Genomic DNA, 26468 nt, shown 5'->3' with positions numbered 1-26468 from the left:
TCATAGCCTGAGTCCTCCCTCTTCATGTAACTAGAAACTGAAGTCAAGCTGTTTGACATGAACTGGTCACAGGTCCAGTGAGGTTGGTTCATTGTCGCGTATTTTCAAACATGTTGTGACTAAACAGATTATAACCTACATGTGAACCAGAGGCTAAAAGGTCCTGTGCCTCCTAGTTTCAGGTATTTTGGGCATAAAAAATATCTCAGAGATCTCTAATTCCCACAAAGCCCAGCAGTAGATATCATAGTCTAGAAGCAAAACAGCTTTGTGAGTTACCTGCCATAAGTTCAGGTTCGGTATAAACCTGGAGGAATCGCATGGTGAATGTGGAAGGAAAACAGATAATCAGATAAGCATACGTACTATTACAATATAAATATATAAATGATGTATGATTCAGTAGGTCCCTGTCTCGAAAGGAAAATTCAAGGTTACAAAGAAATTGTGTTCAATGGAAAACACAAAATATGTTGGCAAAACAATTCTAATAAGACCAGTAGTCAGAACAAACATGAACTGGCTAAGTTCTACATGGAGAGCTCTTCTGATGAAAGGAATTGTTCACTAAAACACTCAACAATGAAGCTGTAGCCCTCTAACGACAGAGCCTGAAAACATAAGGCAAAATGTGTATCACTGTAGTGAGAAGTGGGACAACTTATAATGGGAGATTTTAATATGCATCTCTCAGAAACTGATGCATTAAGCAGACAAAATGAGCTAGGATGAGGAAGATTGGAACAAGATCAGTAAGCTAAACCTAATAGCTAAGAAATAAACCAATAGCTACTAACATTTATGCGAGGTCACATAGTGAATATATTCCAGAGCCAGGATTCAAATATGCGTGTTTTACTACCACACCAAGAATATGTGCTTTTTTCCTTATCTATAGGAACTACTTAAAATTGACCCTGACTTGGTCTACAAAGCAAACCTCAACACAGTTCAAAGTGCTGACATTTTACAGACTGTGTTATCTGATGGCACTGCAAGAACACTAGAAAGCAATAAGAAGGTAGGTTTAAAAGAATCAGATAAACTTCAAAACTCTGGGACACAGATAAGGCATACACTTAGAGGGAAATTTATAGCTTTAAATGTATTCATTAGAAAACATTCAAGAAGTTAGAAAATGAACAAAAGAATAAATCCAAAGCAAGTAGAAGAAAAGAGATATAAGAGACAAAACAAATGAAATAGAAAAAACACATCTGACCAACACATCTAAAAGCTGAGTTTTTGAAAGGATGCATCGGCCGGGTGCAGTGGCTCAGGTCTGTAATCCCAGCACTTTGGGAGGCCAAGGCGGACAGATCACGAGGTCAGCAATTGAGACCATCCCGGCTAACACGGTGAAACCCCGTCTCTACTAAAAATACAAAAAATTAGCCAGGCGTGGTGGCAGGCGCCTGTAGTCCCAGCTACTTGGGAGTCTGAGGCAGGAGAATGGCGTGAACCCGGGAGGTGGAGCTTGCAGTGAGACGAGATCGCGCCACTGCACTCCAGCCTGGGCGACAGACAGACTACGTTTCAAAAAAAAAAAAAAAGAAAGAAAGAAAGAAAGAAAGAAAGAAAGAAAGAAAGAAAGAAAGAAAAGATGCATCAAACTTCTGGCAAGCCTGATCAAGGAAAAGGGGAGAAAAAAAGCAACATGAATAATGGACAAGGATCTCATGACAGTTATTAGAGATTAAAAAGAATTCCAAATGTACTCTCAGACAACACAGGGCCTATGGAAGGGAATCTGCTGGATGTAATTTTTGGGCCATTTTATTGGCCACAGCTATATTTAAAGGAGTCCTGGGCAGGAGTCCAGAAAGAGGAGAGGACTGAAAATACTAAAATGGCTGATGCACCCAGATAACAACACTGGCCCCCAGCTACACTGCATTTGTCTATTTCTCTGCATTTTCTCATGGATGCATATGACTCTATGAAGTAGCCAGGAAAGGCACTGCCATCTTTGATTTACAGATGTGGAACTAAAATTGGAGAAGTCCAGCCATTTGCTTCAGGTCTCATGGCCACTGGAGGGTGGCACAAAAAGTAGAGCCCTATATTTTCTGATTCTCATCCACGTAATTCCATGTCACCGCACTGACACTCAGCTGGGCTGTTTTGACATGATTGTCACCTACCAGCATCAAGGCCTAAATGGATATGAGTTCAAACCATGTTGTGCAAATACCAAGTATCTAAAAAACTGCGACTCAAAAATCAACCTGAGAGGAGTAACGTCAGCAACGTGGCGGAAGGAAGTCCTGGTCCCTTTTTACCCCAATGAGCATATCACTTCAGCAATTCATGTACATATTCCCTTTGTAAAAAATCAGAAACTAATCAAAAGGCTCCTGCACCCCAGGAGAATGCAGAAACAGACTCACCAAAGCTGGTAGGGAGATTCAGAACACACTCTTGTCAAAGATGCTGCCCCTGGCGAAGTACCATATGATCACGAAGAGACTCCCTACACCAGCTTCAACCAGAGGAGGAAAGGAATTAATTGGCATGTCTAGCACCCCAACTTTTCCAAGGGGGAGGTCCCTAGAGGACTAGCTTTTGTCTTGCTGCTGTTGGAGCTCTATAAGATCCATTACAGTCTAGCCACTTGGAAGAGAATGGAGATAGAAACTTGGCCTGGTAGATACCATAGCTCCTCCTAGGCTCAGTGCAGAGTGAGCAAACGAAAACTGCAGCTTCCTGCTTCTTACTGGGAGGAAATGAGTTTGTAGAGACCCCCATTACCTGACCAGGCTCATTGATGGGGGATTCTTTTGTACAAGATCAACCTGGGAAGACTGGGAGAGGTGACTGCTTTGTCTAATGCATGGACACCAGCACAGAGAGTCAAGGAAAATAAAAATCAGGCAAAGATGTTCCCAACAAAGGAACAAGATAAAGCTCCATAAATTGACCCTAATGAAACAGTTCTATGATTCACCTGACAGAGAATAAAAATAACTCTGATAGAGTTGCTTACCAAGATAAAGAGAACAATGAATGAACAAAGTGAGAATTTCAACAAGGAGAGGAAATATTTTTAAAGTATCAAAGGAAATCATGGACCTGAAAACACAGTAACACAATAACTGAAATGAAAATTCACTGGCCGGGCATGGTGGCTCATGCCTGTAATCCCAGCACTTTGGGAGGCTGAGGCAGGAAGATCATGAGGTCAGGAGATTGAGACCATCCTGGCTAACACAGTGAAACCCCGTCTCTACTAAAAATACAAAAAATTAGCCAGGTGTGGTGGTGGGCACCTGTAGTCCCAGTTACTTGGGAGGCTGAGGCAGGAGAATGGCATGAACCCAGGAGGCAGAGCTTGCAAGTGAGCCGAGATTGCCCCACTGCACTCCAGCCTGGGTGACAGAGTGAGACTCCGTCTCAAAAAAAAAAAAAAAAAAAAAAAAACAAAAGAAAATTCACTAGAGGAATTTAACAGAAAACTATATCAAGCAGAAGAAAGGATTAGTAAACTCAAAGACAGGTCACTGGAAATAATTCAGTCAAAGATGCAAAAAGAAAAAAGAAGAGAGAAGAGACAACAAGGCTTACTTAAATATAATGACTAAGAAGTTCCCAAATCTGGAAAAGGAAATAAGCATACAGATCCAAGAAGCCCTAAATACATCAGATAAGATGAACTCAAAGAACCATACTGAGATAGATAATCAAATTGTCACAGGTCAAAGACATAACATTTTGAAAGCAGAAAGAGAAAAACTGTTACATATAAGAGAATCCCCTCATAAGACAATGAACATTTTTCAGCAGAAACCTTGCAGGCCAGAAGGGAATGGGATGATATATTCAAAGTGCCAAAAAAATGCCAACTAAGAGTACTATACCTGGGAAAACCCTCCTTCAAAAATAAAAGAAAATTTGCTTCCTCTTGACTGATTTGGATGCTCTTTATTTCTTTTTCTTATCTGATTGCTCTGGTGAAGACTTGTAGTACTATGTTGAAGAGGAGTGATGATAGTGGGCATTCTTGTCTTGTTCTAGCTCTCAGAGGGAATACTTTCAACTTTTTCCTATTCTACTGAATTTTTTCCATTCAGTAGAATGTGGGTTTGTCATAGATGGCTTTTATTGCATTGAGGTATGTCCTTTGTATGCCAATTTTGCTGAGAGTTTTAATCATAAAGGGATGCTGGATTTTGTCAAATGTTTTTTCTGCATCTATTGAGATGATCATGTGATTTTTTGTTTTAATTCTGTTTATGTGGTGTATCACATTTATTGACTTGCATATGTTAAACCATCCCTTCATCCCTGGTATGAAACCCACTTGATCATGGTGAATCATCTTTTTGATATGTTGTTAGATTTGGTTAGCTAGTATTTTGTTACAGATTTTAGCATCTATGTTCATCAGGAATATCGGTCTGCAGTTTTCTTTTTTTGTTATGTCATTTCCTGGTTTGGGTATTAGGGTGATACTGGCTTCATAGAATGATTTAGGAAGCACTCCCTCTTCCTCTATCTTGTAGAATAGTGTCAATAGGATTGGCACCAATAAGGAACAGTCAGCAGAGTCAACAGACAACCCACAGAGTGGAAGAAAATCTTCACAATCTATACATTTGACAAAGGACTAATATCCAGGATCTACAATGAACTCGAACAAATTAGCAAGAAAAAAAACAAACAATCCCACCAAAAAGTGGGTTAAGGACATGAATAGACAATTTTCAAAAGAAAATATACAAGTGGCCAACAAACATATGAAAAAATGCTCAACATCACTAATGATCAGGGAAATGCGAATCAAAACCATAATGTGATACCACCTTATTCCTGCAAGAATGGCCATAATCAAAAAAATTTTAAAAAATAGATGTTGGTATAGATGCAATGAACAGAGAACACTTCTACCCTGCTGGTTGGAATGTAAACTAGTATAACCACTGTGGAGAACAGTGTGGAGATTCCTTAAAGAACTAAAAGTAGAACTACCATTTGATCCAGCAATCCCACTACTGGGTATCTACCCCGAGGAAAAGAAGTCATTATAGGAAAAAGGTACTTGCACAGGCATGTTTGTAGCAGCACAGTTTGCAAAAATGTGGAACCAACCCAAATGCTCATCAATCAACGAGCGGATAAAGAAACTGTGGTATATATATACAATGAAATACTACTCAGTCATAGAAAGGATGAATTAATGGCATTCGCAGTGACCTGGATGAGATTGGAGACTATTATTCTAAGTGAAATAACTTAGGAATGGAAAACCAAACATCATATGTTCTCACTCATAAGTGGGAGCTAAGCTATGATGATGCAAAGGCATAAGAATGACACAGTGGACTTTGGGGAGTCATGGGGAAAGGGTGGGAAGCTGGGGAGGGATAAAAGACTACAAACAGAGTGCAGTGTATACTGCTCAGGTGATCAGTGTACCAAAATCTCATAAATCACCACTAAAGAACTTACTCATGTAATCAAACACTACCTGTTCACCAAAAACCTATGGAAATAAAAAAAAATTTTAACAACAACAACAAACAAAAATAAATGAAAGATTTTCCCAGACAAACAAAAGTGGAGGGAATTCTTCATCACTAGACCTGCCTTACAAGAAATGCTAAAGGGATTTCTTCAAGTTGACATTAAAGGATGCTAAACAGCAACAGGGTAGCCTAAAAGTATGAAACTCATTAGAAAAGGTAAATATATAGGCAAATATAGAACTATATTACTGTAATGGTAGTGTGCCAATCACTTTTAATTCTAGTATAAAAGTTAAAAGACAAAAGTATAGGCCGGGCGCGGTGGCTCAAGCCTGTAACCCCAGCACTTTGGGAGGCCGAGACGGGCGGATCACGAGGTCAGGAGATCGAGACCATCCTGGCTAACACGGTGAAACCCCGTCTCTACTAAAAAATACAAAAATCTAGCCGGGCGAGGTGGCGGGCGCCTGTAGTCCCAGCTGCTTGGGAGGCTGAGGCAGGAGAATGGCGTAAACCCGGGAGGCGGAGCTTGCAGTGAGCTGAGATCCGGCCACTGCAGTCCAGCCCGGGCAACAGAGCAAGACTCCGTCTCAAAAAAAAAAAAAAAAAAGACAAAAGTATTAATAATTACAAGCATACCTCAAAGATATTGCAGGTTCAGTTCCAGAATACCACAATAAAGCAAATATTGCAATAAAGCAAGACACACAATTTTGTTTCCCACACACATAAAAGTTATGTTTACATTTTACTATAGTTTATTAAGCATGCAATAACCTTATGTCTAAAAATACATACCTAAATTTAAAAGTACTAATTTGCTAAAAAATGCTAACAATCATCTGAGCCTTCAGTGAGTTGTAATCTTTTTGCTGTGAAGGGTCTTTCTTCAATGTTGATGGCTGCTGACTGATCAAAATGATCATTGCTGAAGGCTGGGGCAGCTGTGGCAATTTCTTAAAATAAGATAACAATGAAGTTTTCCACATAGCTTGACTCTGTCTTTCACAAAAGATTTCTCTGTAGCATACAATACTGTTTGACACTATTTTGCTCACAGTAGAACTTCTTTTAAAATTCGAGGCAATCCTCTCAAACTGTCACTGATCTTTTTTTTTTTTTTTTTTTTTTGAGATGGAGTCTCGCTCTGTCACCCAGGCTGGAGTGCAGTGGCACTATCTCAGCTCACTGCAAGCTCTGCCTCCCAGGTTCACACCATTCTCCTGCCTCAGCCTCTCGAGTAGCTGGGATTACAGGCGCTCACCACCACACCCAGCTAATTTTTTTGTATTTTAAGTAGAGATGGGATTTCACCATATTAGCCAGGATGGTCTCGATCTCCTGATCTTGTGATCTGCCTGCCTCGGCCTCCCAAAGTGCTGGGATTACAGGCGTGAGCCACCGCGCCCGGCTGTCACTGATCTATTAACTAAGTTCATGTAATATTCTAAATCCTTTCTTGTTATTTTAACAATGCTCACAGAAGTCTCATCAGGAGTAAATTTCATCTCAAGAGACCACTTTCTTTGATCATTTGTAAGAAGCAACTCCTCATCCATTGAAGTTCTATCATGAGATTGCAGCAATTCGGTCACATCGTCAGGTTTTACATTTCATTCTAGTTCTCTTTCTGTCTCTACATAGTTACTTCCTCATCTGAAATCTCAAACTCCTCCAAGTCATCCATGAAGGTTGGAATAAATTTCTTTCAAACTCTTATTGTTGTTTTTATCTCCTCCCACAAATTATGAATCATGAATATTATCAATGGTTTCTAGAATGGTGACTTCTTTCCAGAAGGCTTTCAATGGGCTTTGCCCAGATCCATCAGGGGAACCACTATCTATGGCAGCTATAACCTTATGAAATGAAATGTATTTCTTTTTTTCACCCTCTCTTATTGTGCTAAAACATCTACTTCCTAAATAATAAGACTTCAAAGGAGAAATTAATCCTTGATCTATGAGCTACAGAATGAGTATTGTGTCAGCAGGCATGAAAACAACATTACTCTCCTTGTACCTCTTCATCAGTACTCTCGGGTGACCAGGTGGTCAGTGAGCAATAATATTTTAAAAGGAATCTTTTTTTTCTGAGCAGTAAGTCTTAACACTGGGCTTGAAATATTCAATAAATAATACCATAAACAGATGTGCTATCATACAGGCTTTATTGCTTTACTTATAAAGCACAAGTAGAGTAGATTTCACACAATTCTTAAGGCCTCCAGAATTTCTGAAATGATAGATGGTCATTGGCTTTAACTTAAAGTCACTAGCTTTATTATCTCCTAACAAGAGAGTCAGCCTGTCCTTTGAAGCTTTCAAGTCAGGCATTGACTTTACCTCTCTAGCTATGAAAGTCCTAGATGGCATCTTCTAATATAAGGCTGTTTTGTCTACATTGAAAATCTGTTGTTTAAGGTAGCCATTTTCATCAATGATTTTTTTTTTTTGAGACAGAGTTTCGCTCTGTCACCCAGGTGGGAGTGCAGTGGCACAATCTCGGCTCACTGTGAGCTCCACCTCCCGGGTTCACGCCATTCTCTTGCCCCAGCCTCCCGAGTAGCTGGGACTACAGGTGCCCGCCACCACGCCCAGCTAATTTTTTGTATTTTTAGTAGAGACGGGGTTTCACCGTGTTAGCCAGGATGGCCTTGATCTCCTGACCGCGTAATCCGCCCGCCTCGGCCTCCCAAAGTACTAGGATTACAGGCGTGAGCCACCGCGCCCGGCCCATCAATGATCTTAGTTAGATCTTCTGGATAACCTGCTGTAGCTTCTCCATCAGCGCTTGCTGCTTGTTATGTTATGGAGATGGCTTGTTCTTTAAACTTCATGAAACAACCTCTGCTAGCTTCCAACTTTTCTTCTGCAGCTTCCTCGCCTCTCTCTGCCTTTACAGAATTGAAGAGAATGACGGCCTTGCTCTGGATTAGGCTTTGGCTTATGGGAATGTTATGCCTGGTTTGATCTTCTATCCAGACAACTAAAACTTTCTCCATATCAGCAGTAGGGTTGTCTTACTTTCTTATTACTCATGTGTCACTGGAGTAGCACTATTTATTTCTTTCAATAACTTTTTCTTTGCACTCACAACTTGGCTAAGTGTTCAGCACAAGAGGCCTAGCTTAGGTCTGTCTCAAAGTTTTTGACATGCCTTCCTCTCTACGCTTAATCATTTCTAGTTTTTGATTCAATATGAGATGTGCAACTCTTCCTTTCACATAAACACTTAGAAGCCATTCTAGTATTGTTAATTGGCCTAACTGCAATATTGTTGTTTCAGGGAATAGGGAGGTCCAAGGATAGAGAGGGAAAGAGACAGGGAAACAGCTGGTTCTGGAACACAACCAGAACACACACAACATTTATTAAGTTCACCATTTTCTATGGGCATGGTTTGTGGTGCCCCAAAACAATTACAATAGCAACATGAAAGATCACTAATCATAGATCACCTTATCAGATACAATAAGAATAATAAGTTTTGAAATATTGTGAGAATTACCAAAATGTGACACAGAGACACGAAGTATATTTTTAAATTAAGGTACACATATTATAGTTTTATAAATAATGCTATTACACACTTCATATACTGTAGTATAGTATAAACATAACTTTTACATGTATTGGGAAACCAATAAATTTGTGTGACTTGCTTTATTCAATATTTACTTTTTTGTGGTGGTCTAGAACTGAATTTGCAACCTTTCCAAGGTATGCCTTCATAATGGAGCTGAAAAATTCCTATTGTCTAATGATGACATAGCCATTGTAAAGATGTAGTGTTACACGTTATCTTTTCTATGTTTAGCTACATTAGGATACATAAATATTTACCCTTGTGTTACAGCTGTCCACATATTTAGTACAGTAATATGCTGTATAGGCTTGCAGCCTAAGAGCAAAAAGCTACAGCATATAACCTAGGTGTGTAGTGGGCTACACCATCTATAATGTTTCCACAATGACAAAATCGCCTAACAACCCATTTATCAGAATGTGTCATCGTCATTAAGTGACATACAACTGTATTTCACAATTGAACTTGACCATGGAGATCAATAAATAGTTGGCTGAATGAATGCTTTTTTTTTTTTCTTTTTTAAGATAAGGTCTGTGGCTCTGTTGCCCAGTCTGGAGTACAGTGGCATGATCTCAGCTCACTGCAACCTCTGCCTCCTGGGCTCAAGCTATCTTCCCACCTCAGTCTTCCAAGTAGCCAGGACTACAGGTACACACCACCACACCCTTCTAATTTTTTGTATTTTTTGTAGAGATGGGTTTTTGCCATGTTGCCCAGGCTGGTCTCAAACTCCTGAGCTCAAGTGATCTGCCCACATTGACCTCCCAAAGTGTTAGGATTACAAGTGTAAGCCACTGCACCCGACCTGAATGAGCTCTTTCAAGTCCAGCAATACTTGTTTCAGTTGCTATTATGAACACCTTTACATGTATAAACTAGAAAACCTAGAGGAGATGGATAAATTCCTGGAAATATACAACTCTTCTAGATTAAACTAGGAAGAAATAGAAACTCTGAACAGCCCAATAACAAGCAGTGAGACTGAAATGGTAAAAAAATTGCCAAAAAAAGTCAAGGACCAGATGGATTTCACAGCTGAATTCTATCAGACATTCAAAGAAGAATCAGTACTAATCCTACTGACATTATTCCACAAGATAGAGAAAGAGGAAACCCTCCCTAAATCATTCTATGAAGCCAGTATCACCCTAATACCAAAATCAGGAAGGGACATAACAAAAAAGGGAAACTACAAACCAATATCCCTGATGAACATAGATGCAAAAATCCTTAACAAAATACTGGCCAATGAAATCCAACAGCATATCAAAAAAATAATCCACCATGATCAAGTGGGTTTCATACCAGGGATGCAGGGATGATTTAACATATGCAAGTCAATAAATGTGATATACCACATAAACAGAATTAAAACAAAAAATCACACGATCATCTCAATAGATTCAGAAAAAGCATCTGGCAAAATCCAGCATCCCTTTATGGTTAAAACCCTCAGCAAAATCAGCATAGAAGGAATATATCTCAATGTAATCAAAGCCATCTACAGCAAACTCACAGTCCACATTCTACTGAATGGGGAAAAGTGGAAAGCATTCCCCCTAAGAACTGGAACAAAACAAGGTTGCCCACTCTCACCACTTCTATTCAACATAGTATTAGAAGTCCTAGCCAGAGCAATCAGACAGGAGAAAGAAATAAAGGGTATCCAAATCAGTAAAGAGGAAGTCAAATTATCACTGTTTGCTGATGATGTGATCATACACCTGGAAAACCCTAAAGACTCCTCCAAAAAGCTCCTAGAACTGATACATGAATTCAGCAAAGTTTCAGGATACAAAATTAATGTATACACATCAGTAGTTCTGCTATACACCAACACTGACCAAGCTGAGAATCAAATCAAGAACTCAACCCCTTTTACAATAGCTGCAAAACAAACAAACAGACAAACAAATAAAAAACCTTAGGAATATATATAACCAAGGAGGTGAAAGACCACTACAAGGAAAACTAAAAAACACTGCTGAAAAAAATCACAGATGACACAAACAAATGGAAACACATCCCATGCTCAGGAATGGGTAGAATCAATATTGTGAAAATGGTCATACTGCCAAGAGCAATCTGCAAGTTCAATGCACTTCCCATCAAAATACTGCCGTCATTCTTCCCAGAACTTGGAAAAAACAATCCTAAAATTCATGTGGGAGAAAAAAAGAACCCACACAGCCAAAGCAAGGCTAAGCAAAAAGAACAATCTGGAGGCATCACATTACCTGACTTCTAACTATACTATAAGGCCACAGTCACCAAAACAGTATGGTACTGTTATAAAAACAGACCCATAGAACAATAGAACACAGTAGAAAACCCAGAAATAAAGCCAAATACAGTCAACTGATCTTTGACAAAGCAAAAAAAAAAAAAAAAAAAGGGGGGGGGGAAGGGCACCCTATTCAACAAATGGTGCTGGGATAATTGGCAAGCCACATGTGGAAGATTGAAACTGGATCCTAATCTCTCACCTTATACAAAAATCAACTCAAGATGGTTCAAGGACTTAAATCTAAGACCCAAAACCATAAAAATTCTATAGCATTGGGAAAACCCTTCTAGACATTGGCTTAGGCAAAGAGTTCATGACCCAGAAAACAAAAGCAAGTGCCACAAAAACAAAGATAAATAGATTGGACTTACTTAAACTAAGAAGCTCTACACAGCAAAAGAAACAATCAGCAGAGTAAACAGACAACCTACAGAGTGGGAGAAAATCTTTGCAATGTATACATCTGACAAAGGACTAATATCCAGAATCTATAAGGAACTCAAATCAGCAAGACAAACAATCCCACCAAAAAGTGGGCTAAGGACATGAATAGACAATTCTCAAAAGAAGATATACAAATGGCCAACAAACATGAAAAAATGCTCAACATCACTAATGATCAGGGAAATGCAAATCAAAATCACAATGTGATACCACCTTACTCTGCAAGAACGGCCATAGTCAAAAAATAAAAAAAAAATACATGTTGACATAGCTGTAGTGAAAAGGGAACATTTTTACAACTGCTGGTGAAAATGTAAACTAGTACAACCACTATCAAAAACAGTGTGTAAAGTTCTTCAAGGAATCTCTATATTGTTTTCTATAGTGGTTGAACTACCAGCAGTCCCACTACTGGGTAACTACCCAGAGGAAAAGAAGTCATTATATGAAAAAGATACTTGCACACGCATGTTTATAGCAGCAAAATTTGCAATTGCAAAAATATGGAACCAGCCCAAATGCCCATCAGTCAACAAGTGGATAAAAAAAATTGTGGTATATATATACACACCATGGAATACTACTCAGCCATAAAAAGGAACAAAATAATGGCATTTGCAGCAACCTGGATGGAATTAGAGACCATTATTCTAAGTGAAGTAACTTAGGAATGGAAAACCAAACATGGTACGTTCTCACTCATAAGTGGGGGCTAAGCTATGAGGATGCAAAAACATAAGAATGATACAATGGACTTTGGGGACTCAGGGCAAAGAATGAGAAGAGGGTGAGGGATAAAAGACTGCACATTGGGTACAGTGTACACTGCACAGGTGATGGGTGCACCAACATCTCAGAAAGCAGCACTAAAGAACTTATTCAAGCATATAAGGTAACACATATGTTAAGTAGCTATATTGAGCCATTCCACAATGTATAGATATTTCAAAACATGTTACACATGATAAATCATAGTTTTCATGTCATTAAAAATTATGTTTAAATTTTGTTATTTTGAAAGCTTTTCACAGATCTTTTTCAGTTTTGTTTTTGAGCCTGTCTTGTACCTGGTTGCACTAAATATATAATAGTTCTCTCTTGTGAAAACCTTAAAAGCTTAGATTTGAACACGTGTTCAATGATAATAATGATATAACAGAAAAAAGAACTTATTTCATGTAACCAGACACCACCTGTTCCCCAAAACCCTATTGAAATAAATAAACAAACCAAAACAAAAAAAATGTTTGAACTTCTCTGAACTAAATAAAACAGACTCAGAACATGGCTTCTGAGAATATCCCTGAACCACTCCTGGTGTATCTTGAGTTATTTAACCCAATTCCTACTCTTGGGTTTTTCCCAAAAGGCGTATTTCTCAGGTTCAGTCCAGTGCTCTCTCCAGTGCTAAAGTGGCCTGGGTATGAATAGTTAGTGCACGGAAAAATAAATAGATCTGCTTCTCCTCCAAACCATCCACTGCAAATGCCTCCTCCCACTTCCTCCCAGGCAAATGGCTGGTTATTTTAAATCCGTGTTCACATTAGGTCCTCATCTTTCATCTTCCATTTATTTAACCTTTTCTGGATTATTTCTATTTTAAAGAAACACCCACGCCCAGGAAATCTCCTATAAGGGAATATTCAGTCATTCTCAAGTTCATTTGACAATCTTTCAAAGGTAGCATTATGTGCATCTTAAAATAGAACACCAAATGTAATGGAGTTTTGCTGAAATGATTACAGGGGACTGTAATAGATACTATAAAGTCACCTCACATTGACAGAATCTTTAATAGTTCCGAAAAGTGCCTTCATATGCTTTCTCCTGTTCATTACCACGAGTCTCTGGGGTTATGAAGGGCAGGGATTATTACTGCTGTTTTACTAACAAGAAGTAGTGCAGCATTGCAGCTTACAGCGCAGGCCCTGGTGCCACCCTTTGGGCTGTGGTTTCTCTATAAGAAGTCTCATAGGGTGGTTTGTGAACTGTGTGAAGTACTCCGGGTTTGCCATTATGAGTAATAGATCTCAGGGATGGTTTCTGGCCTGTCTGAGGCTCCTAAGCAGCTCTTGGGTAGAGCTGGGTGGAACCCATGTCCTAAGCCTTAGGCGGGTGGCCCTGCCCTACACTGTCTTCCTACACTGAATCTCAGCTGATGCCCAGAACTTCTCTGTGGAGTGAAGGGCAGGCTGCCTTGTTCCATGTCAGATGGAACCAGACCCCTCCATTCACACCAGACCGAGGGTGCTGGCTCCCAATTGGTCTGAGGAACACTCAGGATGTCACAGTTGTTTAACAGCCTAGTGGTCATCTGCCTGCCAACGGCCAGGACAGCTGACACCTCCAATTCCTATGGTCCTCCAACATATGGCACGGGGCGACTGTTGCCCAGCAAACTACTCAGGGCCTCCAAGGAGCAGGGCACACTTTCAGGCCTGGAGAGCTTGGGAGTGTCCCTGGCTCCTTCCCGAACGCCTCAGGGAGCTTGCCTTGGGCTGCTTCCCCACAGCATCCCATTTTCTAGTGAAGTCATGTTCAGATTTCAGTGTCAAGCAGATGTCCGCAGACGTCATTCTTCTGGAATAGTTTCCTGGACTCCCCTGGACAGAAAGCTTCCTCTCCCATATGGGCTTGCCATTAATATATCTTCTTGTCATCATCATAGCAGTCATCATAATAAGTTAATATTTAAGGAAATACTTATTTCTCCCATTTGAAATATGAGCCCTCCAAGGACCAAGATTAGGCCTCATTCTCCTGGACATGCAGCCCCATGGCTTGTATAGTGACGGTACTCAGACATATTTGTAGAGACAAGATGGCTTAAATAGCAGTTACCACAAATGACTCCCTTTTCCTTCTGGAGAGGGCGTGGGCAGGGGTATGTATGAAAATTTCCACCCTTTTCCACTGCCCATTCTGTGTGGCCCAGGCACCAAAGGAGTCTTCTGGAAAAAAATTTTCCTTCAGAATGATTATGACTAAAATAGCTTTCTGGAAACCAATTAGTAAAACTTTGAATCTACAAAATCAAGGGCTGGCAGGGAGAAACCAGGATTAAAGGCTTAGTGAGGTCCCAGCTAAGTTTGGTGGGGACAGAGTCACACCCACGTTTGGCAGCCCTCTCGCTGCATGTTCTGGGAATGGAGTGGAAAGCCTGCTCTCAGCTGACATTATTATTTTTATCTCTCTCTTTCTTTTTTAGATTTCTTTTTATTGTTTATTTGTTTATTTATTTACTTATTTTTGAGGCAGAGTCTCACTCTGTTCCCCAGGCTGGAGTACAGAGGCACAATCTTGGCTCACTGCAACCTCCACCTCCCAGGTCCTAGCGGTTCTTGTGCCTCAGTCTTCCACGTAGCTGAGACTACAGGTGTGCCACCATGCCCAGCTAATTTTTGTATTTTTAGTAGAGACGAGGTTTTGCCATGTTGCTCAGGCTGGTCTTGAACTTCTGGCTTCAAGTGAACCACCCGCCTCCGTCTCCCAAAGTGCTGGGATTATAAGCGTGAGCCACTGCGCCTGGACTGTTTTTATTTCTCTTGACTCACTGAAATGCTTTGGCAGAACAGCTACTGGCCTAAACTAAAACCCCTGAGTCTTGAGCAAACTTACATTTTATAGCCTCAATCCAGCAGGAACATCACTGGGGAAGTTGTCATTTAATATCCTGTTCTGATGCCCCTGTTTCCACCAGCAGATCTGCCATCGGATTGTTCAAGCCCCTGCCCACGCCTCCCTGGCTTTACCTCTGCCCCTTGTACCATCCTGTGTGGTTGCAGGTATGGCCATGCTGAAGTATGCTGCTCACACCTCCTCTAGACCTCGGCAGAGCTTCGGCTCACCAGGCTGGCACAGAGCTGGCTTGCCAAAACTATTTGAACTAGATTACAATTTTTTTTCTGACTGGAAAAGTTCAGAAAGTTTTGTAACTTGCTGTATTAGCAAGGCACACGTGCTGCTGGTGGGGGCACAGAGTGGAACAACCTCAGTGGGTGGCAAGTGGTGGTATCTACTGCAGTTAAACACGCACACACCAGTGGACCTGGCACATTCCATGGGAGCAAGAGTTAGCACCGAGGGAGCATTTACACACACTAGGTGCTGTTTCCAGCACCAGACAGATAGGAATTCATTTAGACCTCACAAAGACCCTCTGGAGTAGATGCTATCATCATCCTTGGCATATAAATGAGAAAGGTGAAGCAAAGAGACATCAAATTATTTGTCCAAGATTATCCAGCCAGTAAGAACCCAGGTGTCTGGTTCAGGGGTGAGCTTGCTTAACTACTATACTATATTATATCCCTCTATGGTGCTATCCATTGAAGTATTATCTAAAATAGAAAGATGTGAAAACAATCTAAATGTCAATCACAAGGGAATGGTTCAATATAATATGGTTTTTCTATACAAGGGAGAACTAGATGGTTGGTTTGTTTTTTAAAAAAAAAAATGAAGCTGAAAGGGAAGTGTACTGAGCTATAAAAGTGTCTCTAAGCTATAAAATTTAAGTTAAGAAAAGCAGAATTGGCCAGGCGCAGTGGTTCATGTTTGCAATCCCAGCACTTTGGGAGGCGGAGGTGGGTGGATGGTTTGAGCCCAGGAGTTTGAGACCAGCCTGGACAGCATGATGAAACCCCATCTCTACAAAAAATACAAAAACTAGCTGGGCGTGGTGGTGGGCACCTGTAGTCTCAGCCACTCAGGAGGATGAGGCAGGAGGACTGCTTGAGCCCAAGCGAGGAGGATTGCAGTGAGCCAGGACTGCAGTGAGCTGAGGATTACAGTGAGACCCAAAAATTAGCCAGGCGTGGCGGTGGGTGCCTGTAGTCCCAGCCACTCAGGAGGCTAAGGCAGGACGTCGAGGTTTGCAGTGAGCCAGGACTACACTCTATTCTGGGTGACAGAACAAGATCCAGTCTCCAAAAAAAAAAAAAAAAAAAAAAAAAAAAGATTTCATGAGAGTATGCTATCATTTATATTTAAAAAATCCACAATTATGCCTGTATATACAGTATATCTCTGAAAGGATATATAAAAAGAGAGAAGATAAAGCACAGCCAGTAGTTTGCCCTGGGATAGGGAACTTGGCAGCAAGAAGAAAGATGCTTTCCAATGTATACCTTTATATACCATTTGAGTTCTGTACCACATATGTGGATTGCTTATTTGAAAAGTGGTCTTAATTTGAAAGAACAAATACCTGCAAAATGCCTAATAGAAAACAGCACCAGATGTTTAAGCTGTTACTAATTGTCCACATTGTTTTCCAGCTGTTTATGCACACTTCTCCCTCTAGCATCCAGCTCAGAGGCTGGCATATCCCAGGTGTTGCACACACAACTGCAGAATGAATGAATAATGTGCATACTGAGTTGAATCAAATGAAACTGATATTTGTTGAGGTTCCTGCTGCAACGGTGTAGAGGAGGCATCTGCACTTCCCTCTGGAAACCGAGCTCATTCACTATTCACAAAAGCAAAGACATCAAACCAACCCAAATGCCCATCAATGATAGACTGAATAAAGAAAATGTGGTACATATACACTACGGAATACTGTGCAGCCATAAAAAAGAATGAGATCATGTCCTTTGCAGGGACATGGACGGAGCTGGAAGCCATAATCCTCAGCAAACTAACACAGGAACAGAAAACCAAACACCACAAGTTCTTGCTTATAAGTGGGAGCTGAACCATGAGAATACATGGATACGGGGAGGGGAACAACACTTACTGCGGCCTCTTGGGGGAGGGCAATAGGGCAAAGAGCTAATACATGCTGGGCTTCATACCTAGGTAATGGGTTGATAGGTGTAGCAAACCACTACGGCACATGTTTGCCTAGGTAACAAACCTGTATATCCTGCACATGTACCCTGGAACTTAAAAAACAAACAAACAAACAAAAAAACCCAAGCTCATTGAAAGACAACATTCTAGGTTAAGAAGGCTGAGGAGGGCTGGGCGCGGTGGCTCACGCCTGTAATCCCAGCACTTTGGGAGGCCGAGGCGGGCGGATCATGAGGTCAGGAGTTCGAGACATAGACCAATATGGTGAAACTTCATCTCTACTAAAAATACAAAAATTAGCCGGGCATGGGTGCACACCTGTGGTCCCAGCTACTCGGGAGGCTGAGGCAGAAGAATAGCTTGAACTCGGGAGCCGGAGGTTGCAGTGAGCCAAGATCGCGTCATTGCACTCCAGCCTGGGTGACAGAGTGAGACTCTGTCTCAAAAAAAAAAAAAAAAATGCTGAGGAGTTTCCTGGTGGACCAACCCATGTTCCCAACAGGCACTTGTATTCTGGACTTCTTCAGGACTTGCTTTTTTAGCTACAGAGGTGGTTCTCTACTGGGGATAGTTTTGCCCCCAGGAGACATTTTTGATTGGGAGGGTACTACTGGCATCTTGTTGGTAAAGGCCAAGGAGGCTGCTACGTATCCTGTAGCACACAGCACAGCTCCCTGCAACCCACCAAAACAAAGAATTATCCAACCCCAAAGTCAAGTGCTGAAGTTGAGCTGTGGTGGCAGCACCGGCTCATGGACATCGTGACCGTGACTGGTAGACTCGGGTCATCAGCCCCGGAACATACCTAGAACTTCTACGTGTTTATTTTCCCTCCTAAAATACGGCCTGCTCTACAATCTTCCTGAACTGCATTTTTTAATTCAGTCTCCAGCTTACCAACCTTATTTCAGATTTAATTTCATCAAGAAGGATATCAGCCAACTCCGGTCCATCTCCCTGCCACCGTCACTTTGAGGAGCTGAGAAATACTTGAATATCTCAGGACAACCTTTCTCGGAAGCCCCACATGGTGCTGGTGAAAGACGCAGTTGTCCCTGGGGCCAAAAGTTCTCTGGAATGCCAGCTCATGAGACTGGTTCTTAAGAAACCGAGGAGAATGAAAATATCTGCACCTCCCTCAGGCAGAAATCTTCCGAAAGGAGGGGGACAGCCTCAGATCAGGAAGGGGAAAGCCCTGTGGATGAGGGTGCCTCTGCTCCTTTAGGATTCTCTTCCAGGCTTACCGGAGTGGCGGGGGGCAGCGGGGGCAACAGGGCTGCTCAAGGATTCTCCCCTTTTCTGGGTGTCAGAGGAAGAAGGAGGAAACCCAGAGAGTCCTGGCTGCTCCCCTTAACCCAATGACAGCTGGGGCCTGTTTTATCTGGAAGGCATCCTGGGCATGTGCCGCTCTTATGGAGAGAGGAGGGGATCAGAGCCCGTGGTTCCATCCTGTCTTGGCTATTTACCGGCCTGTGACTGTGGGCAGGTCACCTGCCCTCACCTTCAGTTTTCTTTTCTGTAAAATGGGTGCCTTACAGGGTTGTTGCAAAATTCCAATGAAGCTGAGCATGCTGATTCATACCTGTAATTCCATCACTTTGGGAGGATCACCTGAGGTTAGGAGTTCAAGACTAGCCTGGCCAACATGATGAAACACCGTCTCTACTAATGGTGGCACACATATGATGTCACAGCTACTCGGGAGGCTTAGGTGGGAGGATCACTAGAGGCCAGGAGGTCGAGGCTGCAGTGAGCCATGATTGCACCACTGCACCGCAGCCTGGGGTACAGAGCAAGACACTCTGTCTCAAAAACAAAAAACTCCAATGAAGTCAAAGATGAGAACAGTGCTCTACGACTGACCAGTTCACATACAAATGTTAATTATTATTTAAATCCACAGTCACTAGATTTTGGCTCTTTCTTGCCCTGGTGAATATGTGGTTGACTGGGGGTTATTCCAGAGGAGTATGTCATGGGGGCTGTTGGCAGGACCAGGGCCTGAGCCCTGGAAGATGGGGGTCATTGGAGAGAAATTGCAGTTCCTGAGGACACTCATGTAGACAGAAATGGGTAAACAAGAGACTAGTGAGACTGATGTGGGAAGATTCAGACTCACCCATGTAGTGTTTTCCTGCCTTGAGTTTGAAATGGCCTGAAAATTGCAGGCAACAATCAAATAAATGAAATTGAAGGCCGTGGGTTTTTTTTGTTGTTGTTGTTGTTTTTTTTTTTTTGACTCTCTTGCTGCCAAAACAGGAATTAAGAGGGTTATTCAAGCCAGGGTACTCAAGCGCCCACTTCACAGGGATTATTTATATTCCTGACATGGTACAACAAATGTTCACTGAGTGCCTATCTTGTGGGTTAGGCTGTGTCTCTAAGAAGATATACTGAAGTCTTAAGCCCTGGTACCTATGAATGTGACCTTATTTGGAAATAGGATCTTTGCAGATGCAATTAGTTACGATGAAGTCATACCGTAGTAGAGTGCGCCTTAAATCCAATGACTGGTGTCTTTATAAGAAGGCTATGTGAAGACACAGAGACTCAGACGCTCGGGGAAGGAGACCATGTGATGACGGAGGCAGAGACCGGAGTGACACGTCTGCAAGGAAGACTGGCCAAGGAACACCAGGACTGCCCAGCAACCACCAGAGGCGAGGGGAACGGCACAGACCAGGTTCTCCCTTGCAGCCTCCAAAATAAACCAACCCTGCCAACACCTTGATTTCAGACCTCTGGCCTCCAGAACTGTGAGAGAGTACATTTCCATCGCTGAAGCCACCAAGTATGCGGTCATTCATTATGGTGATCCTAGAGAACGATACAACCCACCGCAGGCCAGACAGAGACACAAACCAACCAGTTTCTACCCTCAAGCGGCGTCCCTGAAAGGGCAGCTTCACGGACAAGGGCTGTTGTGAGAGTAAATGAGATCATGGCTGTGGAGGGAGGCAGCCGGGGCAAGAGAGGGGCTTTTATGATGACTACTGGGGTTCGTGCTGGGCAGAATCAAAGGCCCTGCTCCAGTTGAGTGCGCCCTTTATCCGCCAGGCAGGCTGCTCTGAGAGAGAGAGCGGAGACTCATCTGACAGGCCTTATTCTTTTTCAAACCACCCAGATAATTAGTCAGAATTCTATTTCCTTCGTGGTTTCTGTGAATGGATTTTGTGGTGATTTTTTTTTTTTCCAGGCATTTTGGCAGTGTCGAGGGGAGATGTAAAAGAGCCCATTAACATCAATATGCGTCACTGGGGACACTGAAAGGCTGAGACTGAGAAGAGAAATATCTTCAATTAAATCTGACGAAGCTGGAGGTTACCTGGGTCTCCAGAATGCTGCAGCGCTGGCAGCCTAATTCCTGGGGCCTTTCCTCAGCTCTTGTGGGGCGTGCCTTATTTTGTTGGATAAATTCCTCCAGCCTTAAAACCTAAAAGAGGAGATAAGAAACACCACGCAATGAAACCAAGTTCTGCCTCCTCGACACAGTCATTCTTCCGGGAATCAATTCTCCTGGGTCAGTCTGTTCTGGGAAGAATGCCCCATTAGGCAAATTTTACACACACTTCTAGAAATACTTTTTTTTTTTTTTGAGCCAGGGTCTCACTCTGTCACCCAGGCTGGAGTGCAGTGGCGCAATCTTGGCTCACTGCAACCTCCGCCTCCCAGGTTCAAGTGATTCTCCTGCCTCAGCCTCCCAAGTAGCTGGGACTACAGGTACGCACCACCATGCCCAGCTAATTTTTTGCATTTTTAGTAGAGACGGGGTTTCACCATGTTGCCCAGCCTGGTCTCGAACTCCTGACCTTAAGCGATCTGCCTGCCTCGGCCTCCAAAAGTGCTGGGATTACGGGCGTAAGCCACTGCGCCAGGCCTAGAAACGCCATGTCTAATGAGCTAGTTGCTTAGTCTTTCCAGAAGAAAATGTGCCCAGCAGGTTTATAGTATTCCACAGTTTCCTTTAAGTTATTTACATACATATTTCTATACTAGATCTGTAGGGTGGCTTTCATATCATTCCCGGAAGGCCACTCAATTTCTTTTGAAAACAAAACAAAAAAGCTAATTGGTAAAGAAAATGAACAACACTTAAGAATTATGTAGATAAAATGAGAGAAGAGTGGCTTGGGGGTGCTCTTAAAGTGTAAGGCCTTAATTATGATGATGATGATTAACCAATTAATTGTAATATATGAATTAAACAGACGGCTTTCCCCTAGACTTTGAGGAGAATGAGGCCAAAAAACATAAAGGAAACTTGGACTTTCCTCAAATTTTTCTAGAAACCTTAATACTAGTTAGGCACCATGCTAGGTACAAGGAGGGATGGGGAAGGGACAGAGTGAGAGCAAGATAGTAAAATCATAAAGCATGGTCCCTGCCTTTAAAAAGCTATCACTTTATGAAGGGGATAGATAAATGTTTATAACCCCAATGACACCCAGTAGAGATACGTATAACATAATAAGAGCACCTCCTGAATGGTCCATTTGCTCTGTGCCACCCAGGAATCTAAGCCTTTTTAAAAAAATTATTATTATTATTTTTAAAAACGAGATGGGATCTTGCTATGTTGTCCAGGCTGGTATCAAACTCCTAGGCTCAAGAGATCCTCCCACCTCAGCCTCCCAAAGTGCTGAGATTATAGGGGTGAACCACTACGCCCAGCCAGGAACCTAAGCCTTTTACAGTATTAACTCTTTTAATCCTCACAACAGCCATTATAAGGTAGGTACTACTGCATAGAATTTACAGCAATAGGGCCAGGTGTGGTGGCTCATGCCTGTAATCCCAGCACTTTGGGAGGCAGAGGCGGGTGGATCACCTGAACTCAGAAGTTCGCAACCAGCCTGGGCAACACAGCGAAACCCTGTCTTTACTAAAATACAAAAAATTAGCCAGGTGTGGTAGCATGCTCCTGTAATCCCAGCTAGTTGGGAGGCTGAGGCAGGAGAATTGCTTGAACCTGGGAGGTGGAGGCTGCAGTTAGCTGAGATCATGCCACTGCACTGCAGCCTGGGTGACAGTGAGATTCCGCTTAAAAAAAAAAAAAAAAAAAAAAAAGAGCTCTAAGGCACATTCACAGAAATAGGTCAGGGCCCAGGCTTCCCTGACCTGTGTTATTCAAAAGAATAACTGGGTCTGTAATCCCAGCACTTTGGGAGGCCAAGACAGGTGGATCACAAGGTCAAGAAGTTGAGATCATCCTGGCCAACACGGTGAAACCCCATCTCTACTAAAAATACAAAAATTAGCCAGGCGTGGTGTCAGGTGCCTGTAATCCCAGCTACTTGGGAGGCTGAGGCAGGAGAATTGCTTGAACCTGGGAGGCGGAGGCTGCAGTGAGCCAAGATCACGCCGCTGCACTCCACTTGGGCGACAGAGTGAGACTCTGTCTCAAAAAAAAAACAAACCAAAAAAACGAATAACTCGGTTGGTCTCATACATGTACATGAGGCCACCTTAAGCTCTGCAGCGAGGTGTGGTCCAGGTACAACAGGAAGACTGGCAGTGTATCTCCAACAGGGTGAGAGGAAGAGATGGAGGGAGGGAGAAGTGAAGGAGGCAGTGAGGGAAAGGCGGGAGGAAGGGAGGACAACAGGGCAGAAAGGAGGAAGGAGAGAGAAAGGCTTCTTTGCTGTGCAGCCCCACCTTGGTCTGGGCTGGACCAGAAGACTCTATCCCAGAACTTTTCACCAAGACCTACCTCTAGACCCTGACATATCAAGTCTAAGGAATGACATGCTCATCATTTTTTAAAATAATGATTTTAGAAATAGAAGGAGTTAGAGAAAACATCACACCTGTGTACTCATCACTCAGCTAAAGAAATAACATGTCACAAATACAGCTGCAGCCCCTTACACTCTCTCCCTTCTAGAGATAACCACTGGCCCAATTTGATTCTATCATCCTCGTGCTTTGTTTAGATTGACCTCTTGGCTATTCCTAAACAATCGATACTGTTTTGCGCGTGGCCTCTGTGTTCTTAAAAATACCCCAGAGGTTGTGATGTACAGCAGGGCTGAGGAACTGGTGTCATGGGTTCCTGAAGCAGATGGGAGACATAGGTCTCATCTGGAAGGTTTGAGGGAGGACAGGGGAAGGAAGGAAACTTGTTGACATTTTTTTGGTTTAAGCAGGCTCAGAAATTGGCTCTTAGGATTCTGTTTCTAGCCTTTTCCACTAGTTCTTTGATGCTTTCAGGTGCTCACAAAAATGTGTTAATTTCTTTTAAAATCAGAAAAATGTATAGTCTGGATGATACTCATATTTCTACCACTGCAGTCATAAAATATAAATTTTTAATATTTTTTAATAAAGGAAGGGCCTAGAAAGGCAAAATTGCTAAGAGCCCACAAAGGGGCGAATGTAGCCCTGGGGAAGGAAAGGCAGGGGAACTGCAGGTTACCCACTTGTGCCTTCATGAAGCCACAGCACCAACACCAGCGGCCTCCTGTGTCCTTCTCTTACTTGAGACATTAAAGGCCTCTTTGTTTAAGCACCTCTAATCTGGTTCTCTGTTACTTGTAGCTAAAAGCATGCCCCTTGAGACAGCCTTCCTGTCTGGCTGAGTGTCCTTTTCTGTCTTCCAAAATTCTTGGCTTCTCAGTTAGGCAGAAGCTCCCAGGGACCAGAAACAGCACCCCAAGGCTTGCATTTGTTCAGGGCTTACCTCGAGCAGAGAGTTCTGGAGCCTCACATTGAGCGCTGCTTTCTCTTCTTCCAGCTGCTTTATCTCCTTTTCTGATTTCTTCCTCACTTCCTCCAGCTGTGCTTCTACTTCCTAAATGACGATTGTTAGAGTTAACCATACGAGGCACGGAAACAGAACACTTAACGTTTTCACACCCTGCCTTCTTCCCAGGATCAAAGAAGCTTACGAGAGTCATAAAATACCACAAATAAACAGAAACTAGACATACACGAGAAGGTCAAAAGAAAACGTGTGTTAACTTCACACCACAAAGCCTGATATATATATATATATAGGGGTGGGGTGGGGCATATTGTTGTCTTTAAGTTTTCTAGCGTCAAATTTTAAAAAATGCTCATTACTAACAAAATTCTCAGTGTCACATAAGTAAAAAAGCCAACTACATTTTCGGATGCAGGGAAATAGGAAAAGCAGTATGAAATTTCTTCTCAACAGCATCCATACATGAGTCAAAATGATGGGGTTAGCCGGGTACAGTGGCTCACGCCTGCCATCCCAGCACTTTGGGAGGCCGAGGCAAGTGGGTCGCTTGAGCCCAGGAGTTCAAGACCAGCCCAGGGAACATAGTGAGATGGTGTCTCTATTTTAAAAATAAATAAAATAAATAAATAAATAAATAAAAATAAAATAAAATAAATGATGGGATTCCCAGGGCCGATTGCTCCATGGTCCCTCACCACAGCCCATGAACCTCAGTGCAAAGCAGATCCAGGTGAAGGAACATTCTGGGGACCACATGAGTGGTGCAGTCACGTTCCATCTGTCATCTCGAGCACATTTCCTAACCTCTCAGTGACTCACTGTGCTCCTCACATGCTCCCTGCCACTCCAGGTACATAGTAAAGGATCGGTAGATGATAGGCACTAATATTATTCTCATAGAGACCGAGGCTTTCTGTTCTAGCTTAATTTCTATGGACATTGTGCAAGTATCTAGAGTAGTGAATGAGATAGTCTGTTCCTCTTAGCTGAACTTTAGGTAGATATTGTATCACTCATTCATTCAACAAATATTTCTTGAGATCTACTGTGCGCCAGGCACTGTTCTCAGAGCTGGGGAGATAAAAGGGAGAATTCCTACACACCAGGAAACTGACGTTTGAGTGAAAAAGATAGGCAGCAATCAAAGTCCATGAGTAAACAAGACGGCAAACACTAGGTTGGATGGAGAAATAATAAAGTTGGGAGAGGGCTCTGCAGTGCTGGGGAGGGGCTGAAATGTTAGATAACTTGGCTAGAGAAGTGCTCCAGAAAGTGACTTTGGAGTAAAATCCTGTAATAAGTGAGGGAGTTCACCAAGGAGATGTCTGGGTGTGAGATTTCCAGGATGTACAAAGGCCCTGGCACATTCTAAGGACAGAGAGGAGCCATGGTGGCTGGACTAGATGAGGTCTGAGGAGCACCATCTGAGGCCTCAAACATCAAAGTTAGACTTACCAGTGAGGTGAAGGCCACTTAACTGTTGGTCAGAGGAGTGATGTAGTGATGTGGTTGCAATGATATTTGGATAAGCTTGCTACTGTGTTTTGTTGTTGGGTTTTTTTTTTTTTTTTTTTTTGAGACAAGGTCTCGCTCTGTCACCCAGACTGGAGTATAATAGCACAATCATGGCTCACTGCAGCCTTGACCACCCGGGCTCAAGCAATCCTCCTACCTCAGCCTCCCAAGTAGCTGGGACTACAGGTACATGCCACCATGCCCAGCGAATTTTAAAAATTTTTTTGTAGAGATGGCGTCTTGCTATGTTGCCCAGGCTGGTCTCGAACTCCTAAACTCCAGTGATACTCCCACTTCCACCTCTCAAAGTGCTGGGATTACATGCATGAGCCACCATGCCCAGCTTCATTACTGGTTTCTGTCTTGAGTACAGACTGATATGGGTGGAGGGGTGGGGGGAGAGCAGTGGCAGGCAGGCCTGGGAGGAGGCTGTGGTGGTAACTGAAGTAAGAGTGATGGTGGCTGGGCCTGTGGCAGCAGTGCAGCTGGAAGGAGGGGTAGAACTTGGGACATATGTGGAATGTTGACTGACAGGACTCACTGAAAGGAGAGGTCAGGATGGCACCAGGCTTTCTGACCTAAGCAAGGAGAGAATGGTGCCACCATGAACTGAGATGGGGAAGACAGGAGTGGATTCAGGGACCCTCTGAGGAGCTTCTCTGCA

The 26468-nt window shown here is 42.6% G+C and overlaps 1 protein-coding gene across 1 annotated transcript in view; it reads right to left on the bottom strand.

Annotated features, from left to right (window-relative positions):
• Window positions 1-26468, bottom strand: part of LOC105487883 (family with sequence similarity 184 member B) — a 155001-nt gene that overhangs the window by 38593 nt on the left and 89940 nt on the right. The window contains exons 6-7 of the mRNA XM_011751518.2: window positions 24266-24376; window positions 20912-21019 (exon numbers count right to left, since the gene is read on the bottom strand). Coding sequence (XP_011749820.2) covers window positions 20912-21019; window positions 24266-24376 — 219 coding nt within the window. The remainder of the gene's footprint in view (window positions 1-20911; window positions 21020-24265; window positions 24377-26468) is intronic.

Source organism: Macaca nemestrina, chromosome 3 (genome assembly GCF_043159975.1).
Source record: "Macaca nemestrina isolate mMacNem1 chromosome 3, mMacNem.hap1, whole genome shotgun sequence".
Lineage (NCBI taxonomy): Eukaryota > Metazoa > Chordata > Mammalia > Primates > Cercopithecidae > Macaca > Macaca nemestrina.
This window is presented reverse-complemented; position numbering and strand designations above follow the sequence as displayed.